Source organism: Ovis canadensis, chromosome 2, assembly GCF_042477335.2.
Source record: "Ovis canadensis isolate MfBH-ARS-UI-01 breed Bighorn chromosome 2, ARS-UI_OviCan_v2, whole genome shotgun sequence".
Classification (NCBI taxonomy): Eukaryota; Metazoa; Chordata; class Mammalia; order Artiodactyla; family Bovidae; genus Ovis; species Ovis canadensis.
In genome coordinates this window covers 244,324,837-244,339,377 of record NC_091246.1, presented here as the reverse complement: position 1 = coordinate 244,339,377, position 14,541 = coordinate 244,324,837, and the positions used below count along the sequence as shown (strand labels likewise).

The window sequence follows — 14,541 nt, the reverse complement described above, 5'->3', positions numbered from 1 at the left end:
TTACAATAAGCCAGGCTCTATGTTGTGTTTCATAAACATCTCATTTTATTTTTACAACCTCCCCCGCTTCAGAAAGTACTATTTTTAACTCTATTTTATAACAAAGGAAGCTGAGGCTCAGAGAGGGGAAGTGAATTGCCCAAGGTTGCACAGCTTGGTAGCGACAGAAGATAGAAGCAAGCTCCCTTCTAAGCGCCAGGCCTCACATCCTTATACAGAAACCCACCCCTGTAACTCCTGAGCCTTTGTCCAAGTTTTACCATATTGTCCACCCATTTCTTACTCATTCTTTTTTTTCAATGCCGCTTCTGAAATGCCAGGTAAAATTTGAGTAAATGTCATTAAAAATGTTTAAAAAGGGAATTCCCTGGCAGTCCGATGGTCAGCAGGGACTTCCCAGGTGGGCTCAGTGGTAAAGAATCTGCCTGCCAATATAAAAGACACAGGAGACAGGAGTTCAATTCCTGGGTCAGAAAGATCCCCTAGAGTAGGAAATGGCAACCCCCTCCAGTATTCTTGCCTGGAAAATTCCATGGATAGAGGAGCCTGGTGAGCTACAGCCTGTGTCTCACTGTGCCGCACTATTCTTTGAATCCAGAGTAGGCAAGACACGAGCTAAGAGGCTGGAAGAAGATGCAAGGAGCAGTAGGAACTGCAGACACCTTTATTCTCTCCTGGCTGACACAGCAGCCGTAGCGGCAGCCATAACATCACATAACCTAACCTAACCAGAAGGTGGCCATAACACAGCCATAATGTAACATAATGCAGTCTTTCTCCTGGCTGATCAGCAGCCGTAGTAACAGCCATAACGTCACATACCCATAACATAGCCCACCACGGCTTTCCAGGTAAAGCTCACACATGCTTAGAGAAAAACAGAAGCCCTTGGCCAAGTGAGTACCTCCTGATGCCCATGAGCAGTGCTATAAATGAGCTCAGATGTTACATAATCATTATTTACAAAATGTGGGGCAAGAGAGAGAGGGCCTGACCATGCCATCTTGGCTAATTTACTCTTTCCCTACAAAAGGGCTTGAGGTAGATGGTGGTGTTTGGACTACCCTCGAAGCAAGCTGCTGCTTTCTGCTGTTTCAGTTCTTCCTCCAGCTGTGGATTCTGAATCTGGGCCTTCAGGCTTGGTTGTATTCTTCACCTTCTTCTCTGACAGATTAATGATGACAAATTAAGGCAATGGGTGCACCTTGAACCTGAAGGGCACCTCACCTGTCTGCAGTTCTTCTCTCTTCTTCCTGTAACTGGTGTTTTCTTCAGCGAATCAAAGGATAAAGGGTGTTTTTCCACAGTTCTCAGTACCTTATCCTCCAACTGGCCTTCTCAAATGAGGAATCTATGCCTTCGGTGTCTTTGTCATGATTTGACTGAAAATCAATAAAGTCTGTTGGGGCATCATAGATGTAAGTGTTTGCAATTTGAGACATTTTCCCTCACCCCTGGGGCAGAACAGCTAGTTTTTCCCACTGTTCTTGTCACTTTTGTAGGTTAATCTGTCAGTCCCTGGATCTACTACCTTTGAGCTTGACTCAAAGTTGACTCTTGCACTTTTCTTCTGCGGTCTTGAAGTCTGGAAAGTGCCTCTTATCCAGAACTGCCTGGAAGACCCACCACAGGACTCACTACCTTCGGAAGTGCCTGTAATCCAGCTGCAGTAAACCATCAAAAGTTCATAGGAGAGCCAGCTGGAAAAGCCGAATTCTTTTCCTTGGTTTCAGGTCTGATTAGACCCAGTTTCAGCCTTGTGACCTGTATTTAGGTTTGTGGTGTTTACAGCTCTCCAACATGTTTACTTCCAAACGCGACCATCCTTTCTTGATGGGAACAGTGGCCACCGAAGTCCAGTGTTTTATTCCATGAAACTGGTTCGGATCGGTTGAATTCGATCCAGTGAAACCAACAGACCCTCCCACCAGAGACAGATGAGATTCTGGCCTTTATTAAGCATACATGGTGAACATCTAGTCCTGGCTGTACTTGGCAACCCTCCTTCTGTTTTGATTCCCACTCCTCCCAACATGTGTGTACTTTTGACCTACTCTGAGCCGGAGTGAGTGAAGTTGCTCAGTCGTGTCCGACTCTTTGCGATCCCATAGACTGTAGCCTGCCAGGCTCCTCCGGCCATGGAATTTTCCAGGCAAAAGTACTGGAGTGGGTTGCCATTTCCTTCTCCAGGGGATCAGACGCTTTACCATCTGAGCCACCAGGGAAGCCCACTCTGAGCTCGACTCCTGATCTATTCGAGCGACCTTGTCCTGTCTACAAATGGACAGGCAATAAGATGACTTTAACCCAGAAGCAGCACCTCAGCAAGGGAAATGAAAACATCAGAAGCCAAACTGATGTAAGGTGTGGCGGCGGCGGTGGTTAGGAGACTGAGTCCCACTGAGGCGGGTTGCACGCCCCCCAGGAGGCGCAGGTGGGCCCCACCCCAGCCCCGCGGGGCCGCGCACGCCGGCCGGAGGGAGGGGCCAGATGAGGACCAAAAGTCTCCAAGCGCAGCTCTTCCTTAGGAGCGGGAGCTGTTCTGAGTGAACCTCCGGCCGTGTCCTCCTCCAGGGGATCCTCCCGACCCAGGGATCCAACCAGAGGCTTCTGTGTCTCCTGCAGGCAGATTCATTACCGCTGAGCAACTGGGAAGTTCTATCATCAGATACCCACCCAAAATAAGTTTCTGTTTTACGACAATCTCTCCTCTTTTTCTGAAGCTCTCTTCCCCAGGGTCTCTTTGTCCTTTCAGGTCCAAGAGATTTCCTGGACAAAAACACGTCCAGGTCTTCACAGTTGAAAAAAATATTTTCCTGGAAGATGGCGTATGACTGCAATGCCGCCTGAATCTCCCAAAGGACCCCTCCTAAGGAGGCCGCCATCTTCCGTGCAGCATCGGAGTTTGCGCATGCGCCCCTGCTTGCCGTACAGCGGAAGAGACTTTTTTTGTCCTTTCGGCACCCTTACGTCGCAGAGTGGCGGTGTCGAGGTTTGCGCGACGAAAGGTTTTTGTCAGACGTGGGAAGAGGCGAGAGAATTGTTGCACTGCCTAGGGGTTTTCAAGTTTAGGGCTGGGGGTGGTGATTGTTGCTCGAAAGCTCCGAGGTGCTCGGGTGAATACGGTCCCCCGCTTTCCTGGAAGAGGCTGGAACGCGCTTGGCGGTGTGTTTTTGGTATAAGTGGGCACGTTTTGATGCTGGGTTTAGGAGGCCCTAAAGCATCATTGGGGCTTCCCTAGTAAACTCAGACGGTAAAGCATCCGCCTGCAATGCAGGAGACCCGGGTTTGATCCCTGAATTGGGAAGATTCCCCCGGAGAAGGAAATGGCAACCCACTCCAGTATCCTTGCCTGGAAAGCCCCATGGATAGAGAAGCCAGGCCTAAGTCGATGGGGTCACAAAGAGTCGGACACGACTGAACGACTAACACAAAGCATCAGTGGAAAGAACTTCGTGCTTTCGCTTCAATCTCTTTAAAAGGTTTTTAGAGAGGTGGAACGCCTAGATTTTAGTCTGGTATAGGTTCTGCCACCCACCTATTGTGTGTCCTTAGGCTCCTCCCCAAGCCTCAACATCCTCATCTGTAAATTGAAGGGCATACAAGAGTCCTTAAGTCACTTTTCAGTCTTTAGTTGCAGGTCCATTATGTCATCTGAGCCACAAAGACTTGGGGGTTAATATCATGGCCTCATTTTAGAAGAAAGACATTGAGTCCCAGGGTGCACAGAAAACCATTGAAGGGTTTCAGACCTTGAGACTGAAAGATTATGCTGTAACTCCATGATCAGGCCTCCTTTGTGTATTTCTGGATCACCTGAAACTGGCCTATAGCAGTTACTAAAGTTTTGAATGGGTGGATGAATGAATTTTCATCTCCAGGCCAATGACCCAAGCAGATCTGGTCTCTCTCTGCCTCTCCCATGTATTAACAAGTATAACTCTTCCCCAGGTGTATCCTGTGCGTTACCTGACTGGGGATTCCAAATCTAGTTCTGTCGTTTTCAACTTAAACAGATAAACATGGAGGCACCTCCAGTCACCATGATGCCTGTCACCGGGGGCACCATTAACATGATGGAGTACCTGCTGCAGGGTAAGTGAACTAGGGAGCTTGAATTACCTGTTTTCCTGTTTTCTGTTCCGCTTTCCATGGAGATGAGAGGCTGTTATATAAAAGCTACCTGCATAATTTCTGGCACCCTTTTATTCCCCAATTTACTTTTAATTATGGTCACAAATACATAACATTAAGTTTACCATATTAAACATTTTTAAGCATACAGTTCAGTAATGTTAAGTATTTCACATTGTTGTATAGCTAATCTCTAGAACTTTTTCATCTTGCAGAATTGAAATTCTATTCCTGTTAAACACTAATTCCTCCTTTCCCCTTGCCGTAGGCCTTGGCAACAACCTTTCTACTTGATGTTTCTAATTTTGACAACGTTAGATAACCTCATAGGAGTGGAAGCATTCAGTATGTGTCTTTTTATGACTGGCTTATTTCACTTAGTATAATATCCTCAACATTAACCCTTTCGCATGTAAGAGAATCTCCTTTTAAAAATCTGAATAATGTTCCACTGTATGTACATACCATATTTTCTTTATTCGTTTGTCTGTCAGACATTTGGATTGCTTCTACCCAAATGGTTATCATAGATAATACTCAGTGAACATGAGTGTGCACATACCTCTTCAAGATCCTGCTTTGGATTCTTTAGGAGTGAATGCCCAGAAGTGAGATTAATAGATCATATGGTAATGTTATGATACTGTTATTAGTTCCATCTTCTAGATCAGGAAATAGAAGTGAAGTAACTTTCCCAGATGAGAAAGCTCAAGACCAGGGAGGGTTATGATTTTCTGGAGGTCATTTAATCTTTAGTGGAAGAATTTAGACTTTAATTCAGATCATCCGTTTAGTAACTTACAATGGACAAAATAAAATTGTTAATTGCACTCCTCAATCTGCCTCTACTTCAGCCTTTCCCATCTCAGTAAGTGCCGCTGTCAGTCATCAGTTGCTTAAGCCATGCATTCAGGAATCAATCTCAGAGAAAAGAAAATAGAGTCTACGGGGTCGCACAGAGTCGGACACAACTGAAGCGACTTAGCAGCAGCAGCAGCATGGCATGCAGGATCTTAGCTCCTGAACCAGGGATGAAACCTGGGTCCCCTGCATTGGGAGCACCAAGTCCTAACCACTGGATGACCAGGGAATTCCTGTGAACAGTCAGCCTAGATTTCTAGATCTAGTCATCTAGATGTCTGTTTCTGACCTTTTGCCATATTTGCTCTATCTTTTTCCTTTTGCCGTTTTTGAAGACAGATTCAGATCTCGTAACATTTTACCCCCAAACACTTTCAGTATTCATCTCTAAAAAAGCAAGCGTATTTTCCTTAATAACCCCAATACTATCATTATTACCTGAAAGAGTCATAGTATATTTCTAATATCATCTAATATATAATTCATATTCAGAAGTTTCCTCCATCTTGTGTTTTGATCCAGGGCATAATATCATCTCATGCATTACATATGAAAACCGTGTCTCTTAAGCCTTTTTTAACTTGGACCCGCCTCCCCTCATTGCCACTTTTTTTCATGTGACCCTGTCTGGTTGAAGCATCCATACCAATTTTCCTAGAATGATCTTTTTAAAATGTAAATCCAGTCATATCTTTCCTTGTTGCATGGAGAATAAAGTGTGGAGCTAATAACTGCCCAGTGGCCGTACAATAAAATACAGCCTTTAGCATGGGCGACACATAAGTCCTGCCTGCTTTGGCCCATCCCAAATGCTCATTTCATGATCATCTTCCATCTTGCTTACCATACTTCAGCCACACTTTCATTTCTTTGGATTCCCCAAGCTCTTTGCTACCTCTGATCCCCCGGCGTCTATACTTTGTTCCAGCCCTTCACATAGCCATCTCATATTTATTCCTCAGGCCTCAACTCAGTTGTCATTCCCTTAGAGATCTTCTCTGACTATTCCAAGCCCTCAAAGAGGTCTCCTCTTCTCCACCCATACTGGTTGCTCTCTATTCCACACCCCGTTTATCTCTTGTTTATTGGTTTACTTATTTTTTTCATTTCCCCCACTAAACTATAATCTCTGGGCAGGCCAGGCCCCCTACTTCTTAGCATGGTGCCATTCAGTAAGTGTAAGTGTATGAACCAGCACTTAACAAAGCTCCTTAAATGTTTGAAGAATGAAAAAACACATGGCTGACACTGTTCTGAATGTAGGACCTACTCCCTACTCTTGTGATCTTCTGTCCTTTGATAACTGGGACCCACTCTGTTGCTTTTCCAAAAATTTAGTCATTTGAATACCACTGCCAATATTTACTGTAGTTATAGTAGTATATTTTTATTTACTTTAACAGATTTAGTCAATAAAGGAATATGTTTCTCACATTGGAGTATCAGCAGTAGAGAAAGAAAAATTATTAAAAAGTCAATACACTGATATGTTAAAAGATGACTAAAGAGTTGAGGTGATAAGCTAAAGAAAAATAAAGCGGGAAAGTGAAAAGAGATTGCAGGGAAATATACTATTCTGTTGGAGAAGAAAATGGCCACCCACTCTAGTATTGCCTGCAAAATCCCATGGACAGAGGAGCCTGGCAGGCTACAGTCCATGAGGTTGCAGAGTCAGACACGACTGAGCAACTAACACACACACATGCTGTTTTATTTAGTATTTTTTGTCTTATATAAAATAATATATATTATTTTATAATAGAATGGAATAAAATAATTATTCTAGGTAGATACTGTTGCCTGTTAAACCCCAAAGTCTGCTAGAGGTTAGCATTACTAAACAAGGCCTAACTTCTAGTACCAAATAAAACAGTACAAAAAATTGAAAAGAGATTAACATAATATCTTGGCAGTGTAACCTCCTACAATCTCATATATTGGGCCTATGGTTTACAAAACACTGCACTAAATTATTTTGGTTTTTCATTTAAGTTTTTTCAGTCTCTTGCTAATTCCATTACCCAAAATGAAAGATGGAACTCAATAGTGCTTTTTTCCTTCTTCAGGAAGTGTTTTAGATCACAGCTTGGAAAGCCTCATCCACCGCCTTCGTGGTTTATGTGACAACATGGAACCCGAGACTTTTGTTGACCACGAGATGGTATTCCTCCTTAAGGGCCAGCAGGCCAGTCCATTTGTTCTAAGGGCCCGACGCTCTCTGGATAGGGCAGGGGCACCCTGGCATCTTCGCTACCTGGGACAGCCAGAGATGGGAGACAAGAACCGCCATGCCCTGGTGCGTAACTGCGTAGACATTGCAACATCTGAGAACCTCACTGACTTCCTCATGGAAATGGGCTTTCGCATGGACCACGAGTTTGTTGCCAGGGGACACTTGTTCCGGAAAGGCATCATGAAGATCGTGGTATACAAGATCTTCCGCATCCTGGTGCCAGGGAACACAGACAACACTGAGGCCTTGTCACTGTCCTATCTCGTGGAACTAAGCGTTGTTGCACCAGCTGGGCAGGACATGGTCTCTGATGACATGAGGAACTTTGCAGAGCAGCTGAAACCTCTGGTTCACCTCGAGAAAATAGACCCCAAAAGGCTCATGTGACTAAGACAATCTGTCCACTGGGGCTTGCCCTCAGCTGTTACAAGAAAAGATGTTATAATTGCCCCATTTCACCACTGCCAGCCATGCATTCTTCCCTCAGGATGGAAGCCAGTGAGAACTCAGTTGTTTTTGCACTGATTTCCTCATATGGCCAGTTCACTTTTGTGACAGGCTTTCTAACTTAAATGCTAAGAATAACGTGGAGAATCTAGATCATCCTTCTGCAGGAAGAAGGGAAATTGGACTAAAGTAGCTTTCGGGAAGAAAACTTTTTATGTATAAGGTTTGTAAAATAGAGACCAAGTTTGTATTGTGCAGTAATAAAAGCGTAAGGAGAAATGTCTCCCATTCTGATTCTTTACCGTACTACCCTACTAATTTGGGATGGACTCATCACCAACTGGAGCAAATATATGACAGTGTTTTGTTTAAATTTGGTAGATGATAGATAGCTTTTACCTTTTGTACGGGTAGCACGTGTTTGTTGTGGAAAAAAAATACAGACACAAATAAGGAAGATAATGTATAATCCTGTTATTTAAAGAGATGTGCTGGGTTTTGTGTGTTTTTTGGTGTGCCTCATGCATGGCATGCAGGAACTTAGTTCCCAAACCAGGGCTCAAACCCACGCCCCCTGTAGTAGAAGTTTCCTAACCACTGGACCACCAGGGACGTCCTGAGATGTAGTTTCTATTCTGTTTTATATCCTTCTAGGCTTTATTTTTAGAAATGTATATATATGAGGTATATTTTAGAAAAATATTGTGTATATACTGGTTTATAATCATTTTTTAAAATCAGTAACATTTTTCTAGGATATTAGGCTACAATGTTCCTCTGCTTAAAAAAAAAGTTTTTATTGAGTTCTTATTATGTGTCAGTGTTATCCTAAGTGGTTTAGGTGTGTTTATTAATTTAACTCTCACAACGACCCGTATTTTGCAGGGAAACTGAGGTGCAAAAAGAGTAATTAGCTTTCCCTGAGCAATTCAGCTACAAATGAGCAGAGCTTGTATTTAAATGTTGATAATTGTAATCATTATTTGTATCCTATCATTAGGATTTTCCAAAACTTAACTGTTTCCTCTACTTTGGGATTTTTAGTTAGATCCCATGTTTTTGCTTTTATAAACTATCCGGTGTTGCTAGTACTTTTAATTAGATATTTTTTGTCATGTGTGATCATTCTTTAGGATAAATTCTAGGGAACTGCTGGGTCAGAGAGTATGCACTGTTTTAAGTCTTCTGCCATGTATTGCCAAATGCCTTCCAGAAATGTTTCAATTTTCACTCCTACCAGTTGTAAATGAGGTTTCCAACACAGCTGCCAAAACTGGGTGTGACCATGATAACACATTTTTCCCATTTGATGTTAAGTGGTGACTGGTTTTAATTAAAAAAAAAAAAAAAACCACGATCAGTGAGATTTAAATTTTTGTGTTTATTGGACATTTTTTCCTTACATGAATTTCCTTTTCTTCATTGTTCATCTTTATTTGTGAAGAGCTTTTATATAATTTTCCATTTATCACTTGACTTAATGAATTTTTTAAAACAGTTCTAAGTGAGATAAATGTGGGTTATTTTAATCCCTGTAGAGTTTTTAATACACTGGAGACAGTTTGGCTTGCTAAAAATTGTAGGTCACTCAAACTTTTCATTTTCTTCTGGAACCTTCCACTTAGATAACACCCCAGTTGACCAACATTTAACAAATCATAATTCTCGTTGGACCTCAGTTTACCACTTGAAAGATTATATGAATACTCAAGAAAACCTATCCAAAGTTGACTTAAATGGTAAGGATGATATTACCTGATTTAAGGGTAAAATCAAGAATAGGATAACTTCCAAGTTGGTTAGGTGGTTATTTCTCAGGTGCAAGGAGATCCAACCAGTCCATTCTAAAGGAGATCAGCCCTGGGATTTCTTTGGAAGGAATGATGCTAAAGCTGAAACTCCAGTACTTTGGTCACCTCATGCAAAGAGTTGACTCATTGGAAAAGACTCTGATGCTGGGAGGGATTGGGGACAGGAGGAGAAGGACGACAGAGGATGAGATGGCTGGATGGCATCACTGACTCGATGGACACAAGTCTGAGTGAACTCCGGAAGCTGGTGATGGACAGGGAGGCCTGGCGTGCTGCGATTCATGGGGTCGCAAAGAGTCGGATACGACCGAGCAACTGAACTGAACTGAACTGGGATCCTCGTCTTGACTTAACCTTGCATATTTTCAACATAGCTTTTACTGGCTTCAGTTCTATCAGTTCAGTTGCTTAGTTGTGTCTGACTCTGCGACCCCAGGGACTGCAGCATGCCAGGCTTCCCTGTCCTTCACTAACTCCTGGAGCTTTCTGAAACTCATGTTCATCAAGCCGGTGATGCCATCCAACCATCTCTCTCTGTTGTCCCCTTCTCCTGCCTTCAATCTCTCCCAGCATCAGGGTATTTTCCAATGAGTCAGTTCTTCCCATCAGAAGGCCAAAGTATTGGGAGCTTCAGCTTCAGCATCAGTCCTTCCAATGAGTATTCAGGACTGATTTCCTTTAGGATTGACAGGTTTGATCTCCTTGCAGTCCATGGGACTCTCAAGAGTCTTCTCTAAAACCACAATTTAAAAGCATCAATTCTTTGGCCCTCAGCTTGCTTTATGGTCCAACTCTCACATCCATACATGACTACTGGAAAAACCATAGCCTTGACTAGATGGATCTTTGTTGGCAAAGTAATGTCTCTGCTTTTTAATATGCTGTCTAGGTTTGTCATAGCTTTTCTTCCAAGGAGCAAACATCTTATAATTTCATGACTTCAGTCACCATCTGCAGTGATTTTGGAGCCCAGGAAAATAAAGTTTCTCACTATTTCCATTGTTTCTCCATCTATTTGCCATGATGTGATGGGACCCGATGCCATGGTCTCAGTTTTCTGAATGTTGAGTTTTAAGCCAATTTTTTCACTCTCCTGTTTCCCTTTCATCAAGAGGCTCTTCAGTTCCTCTTCACTTTCTGCCGTAAGAGTGGTGTCATCTGCATATCTGAGGTAATTGATATTTTTCCCAGCAATCTTGATTCCAGCTTGTGCTTCATCCAGCCTGGCATTCCACATGATGTACTCTGCATATAAGTTAAATAAGCAGAGTGACAATATACAGCCTTGATGTACCCTTTTCCCAATTTGAAACCAGTCCATGTTCCATGTCCAATTCTAACTGTTGCTTCAGTTGCATGAGTAAGTCTTGTTCCTCCTTTCATAACATATTAGCAAGGTAATTCAAGCAGGCCCCTTTCTTATTTTGTAGTCATCTACTTTATTCCTAAACTCAACTCTTTATTATAGACACCCATTCATATATGTTCAATGTATGTCTCTGATGCTTGTCTTATAAACTGTGTAGTTATGTAAGCATATTCACATAAGTGATGTGCAATAAATGTTCCTCTTCTTTTTAAAGTTATTTTTGCTTTTGTGATATTCTCTTGTTGCTATATGTAAACCTAACTTACAACTTTGAACTCGCATAGGCTTTCATATTACCAGTAATATTAGTACTTAAATAATGCTTAACTTTGCCAACAAAGGTCCATATAGTCAAAGCTATGGTTTTTCTAGTAGTCATGTATGGATGTGAGTTGGACCATAAAGAAAGTTGAGCACTGAAGAATCGATGCCCTCGAATTCTGGTGCTGGAGAAGACTCTTGAGAGTCCCTTGGACTGCGAGGAGATCAAACGAGTCAATCCTAAAGGAAATCAACCCTGGATATTCACTGGAAGGATTGATGATGAAGCTGAAGCTTCTGATATTTTGGCCACCTGATGCGAAGAGCCGACTCATTGGAAAAGACCCTGATGCTGGGAAAGAGCGACAGCAAAAGAAGGGGAGCAGAAGATGAGATGGTTCGATAGCATCACTTACTCAATGGACATGAATCTGAGCAAACTCTGGGAGATAGTGAAGGACAGGGAAGCCTGGCGTGCTGCAGTCCGTGGGGTTGCAGAGTTGGACATGACTTAGCGACTGAACAACAACAATGCTTCACTGTGTTTCAGATGCTTTAAATGTTTCAAATCATACACTTCTCCCAACAACCCTATGATAATATTGCTCCCATTTTGTAGATAAGAATGAGGCGCAGATAACTCAAATTTCTACTTCCACTGTAAGGTTGGAGCCTGCATTTGAACTTGAACAGTCTAGCTTCAGAATCCAGGCACGGAAGTACTGTGCGTCTACCACATTTGCACTCATTGACTCTTCTGATGATAGAAACCTAGATTGCCGTCAACACTCTGGCTCTATTAAAATTGCAAAAATAAGCAAGTTTGTATATTGACATGAGTAATGCCCCTACACTATGTAATTGGGAATGCTCAATTTTGCCAAAAATTATCAGGTTGCTTTTCAGAATGCTGTGCTATTTACATTATCATCACAGTACACAAGAAATCTTAATAACCACACCCTCACCAATCTTCAGTGTTACCATTTTTATAACTTTTGCCAGTATTTGATTTAAGTGTAAAGATTTTTAAAATATGTAACAAAATTACTTATCAATAAATTTTTAAGTAATTTTACATTCTGATGCCTTTTCAATGCCAATCACCTTAATTCCTCCATTTGAGTCGTACTGTTCAAGATAACCCGTTCAAAAAGAATTTTTGCTCAGTCCACAGTTTTTCAGTTGGGCTTCTTTGATATTCAGTGAAATAGGGACACACATCAAAATTTTCCAGCTGTGGTCTTGGAGATTCAATTTCCTCAAGCAATTAGCTATGGACTATGTTTACGATCAGAGGAGATGGATCTGCCTGGTTCTGAATTTTAGACATCAAGCTGGTTTTAGAAAAGGCAGAAGAACCAGAGATCAAATTGCCAACATCCGCTGGATCATGGAAAAAGCAAGAGAGTTCCAGAAAAAACATCTATTTCTGCTTTATTGACTATGCCAAAGCCTTTGACTGGTGGATCACAATAAACTGTGGAAAATTCTGAAAGAGATGGGAATACCAGACCACCTGACCTGCCTCTTGAGAAATCTGTATGCAGGTCAGGAAGCAACAGTTAGAACTGGACATGGAACAACAGACTGGTTCCAAATAGGAAAAGGAGTACGTCAAGGCTGTATATTGTCACCCTGCTTATTTAACTTCTATGCAGAGTACATCATGAGAAACGCTGGACTGGAAGAAGCACAAGCTGGAATCAAGACTGCTGGGAGAAATATCAATAACCTCAGATATGCAGATGACACCACCCTTATGGCAGAAAGTGAAGAGGAGCTAAAGAGCCTCTTGATGAAAGTAAAAGCGGAGAGTGAAAAAGTTGGCTTAAGCCTCAACATTCAGAAAACGAAAATCATGGCATCCGGTCCCATCACTTCATGGCAAATAGATGGGGAAACAGTAGAAACAGTGTCAGACTTTATTTTTGGGGGCTCCAAAATCACTGCAGATGGTGACTGCAGCCATGAAGTTAAAAGATGCTTACTCCTTGGAAGAAAAGTTATGACCAACCTAGATAGTATATTGAAAAGCAGAGACATTACTTTGCCGACTAAGGTCCGTCTAGTCAAGGCTACGGTTTTTCCTGTGGTCATGTATGGATGTGAGAGTTGGACTGTGAAGAAGGCTGAGCACCAAAGAATTGATGCTTTTGAACTGTGCTGTTGGAGAAGACTCTTGAGAGTCCCTTGGACTGCAAGGAGATCCAACCAGTCCATTCTGAAGATCAGCCCTGGGATTTCTTTGGAGGGAATGATGCTAAAGCTGAAACTCCAGTACTTTGGCCACCTCATGGGAAGAGTTGACTCATTGGAAAAGACTCTGATGCTAGGAGGGATTGGGGGCAGGAGGAGAAGGGGACGACAGAGGATGAGATGGCTGGATGGCATCACTGACTCGATGGACACAAGTCTGAGTGAACTCCAGGAGATGGTGATGGACAGGGAGGCCTGGCGTGCTGCGATTCATGGGGTCGCAAAGAGTTGGACACGACTGAGCGACTGAACTGAACTGAACTGAAACATGCATTCGGAGAAGGCAGTGGCACCCCACTCCAGTATTCTTGCCTGGAAAATCCCATGGACGGAGGAGCCTGGTAGGCTGCAGTCCATGGGTTCGCTAAGAGTCGGACAGGACTGAGGGACTTCACTTTCACTTTTCACTTTCGTGCATTGGAGAAGGAAATGGCAACCCACTCCAGTGTTCTTGCCTGGAGAATCCCAGGGACACGGGAGCCTGGTGGGCTGCCGTCTATGGGGTCGCACAGAGTCAGACACGACTGAAGCGACTTAGCAGCAGCAGCAAACATGCATTAAGTTCAAATCAGATTACTCTTAAGCTATCACACCTCAGAACAGTACAGGTGGGACTTCCTTGATGGCTCAGTGGTAAAGAATCTGCCTGCCAATGCAGGATACACGAGTTCAATCCCTGATCCAGAAGGATCCCACATGCCGCAGAGCAACTAAGCCCATGTGCCTCAACTTTTAAGTCTGTGCCCTAGAGCCCGGGGACCGCAACTACTGAAGCCCTGGATCCCTAGAGCTTGTACTCTGCAGCAAGAGAAGCCACTGCAGTGAGAAGCTCAGGCACCGAAACTAGAGAGTAAGCCCTGTTCTCCATAACCAGAGAAAGACCCGGCACAGCCAAAAGTACATAAGTAAACAAAGTTTTTTTTTAAAAAAAAGACTAGTACAGATCACTGGGATATGGTAATTCATTTTTAAAGTTCATACCCTCAAAATAAAAGCCTAAAAAAGGAAGCCATCTTTGTTTCATGTCAATATTAAATTTAGAGTACTAAATCAATGTAGTTGGTAATTTCCTGCATATCTTAAGCTTTGAAATGATCGAATCTATAGTCCTGGAAGCAACCTTTGTGTTTATCAATACTTCCACCACTTGAATCTCTTTCAGGTAT

At 42.7% G+C, this 14,541-nt stretch overlaps 1 protein-coding gene across 15 annotated transcripts; it reads left to right on the top strand.

Annotated features, from left to right (window-relative positions):
- The first annotated feature begins 1,502 nt into the window (after positions 1-1,502).
- Positions 1,503-7,954, top strand: MED18 (mediator complex subunit 18). 15 transcript variants are annotated; one of them, XM_069574862.1, is made up of 4 exons: positions 1,991-2,364; positions 2,756-3,165; positions 3,952-4,095; positions 7,062-7,954. In XM_069574862.1, exons 3-4 carry the CDS (start codon positions 4,023-4,025, stop codon positions 7,613-7,615), a joined length of 627 nt encoding a protein of 208 aa, XP_069430963.1. In that variant the 5' UTR covers positions 1,991-2,364; positions 2,756-3,165; positions 3,952-4,022; the 3' UTR covers positions 7,616-7,954. The 15 variants fall into 15 exon arrangements, with proteins under 15 accessions (XP_069430969.1, XP_069430963.1, XP_069430968.1 ...); XM_069574869.1 differs by having other exon boundaries at positions 2,058-2,359; positions 2,756-2,992; XM_069574872.1 differs by having other exon boundaries at positions 2,072-2,364; positions 2,756-2,992.
- Positions 7,955-14,541: the final 6,587 nt, after the last annotated feature.

Coding starts and splice junctions, on each gene's coding strand:
- MED18 (XM_069574860.1), top strand. CDS start 2,297: ATGACTTTAACCCAGAAGCAGCACCTCAGCAAGGGAAATGAAAACATC. Junction 2,360..4,016: donor ACATCAGAAGCCAAACTGAT/GTAAGGTGTGGC, acceptor CAACTTAAACAG/ATAAACATGGAGGCACCTCC. Junction 4,096..7,061: donor GATGGAGTACCTGCTGCAGG/GTAAGTGAACTA, acceptor TTCCTTCTTCAG/GAAGTGTTTTAGATCACAGC.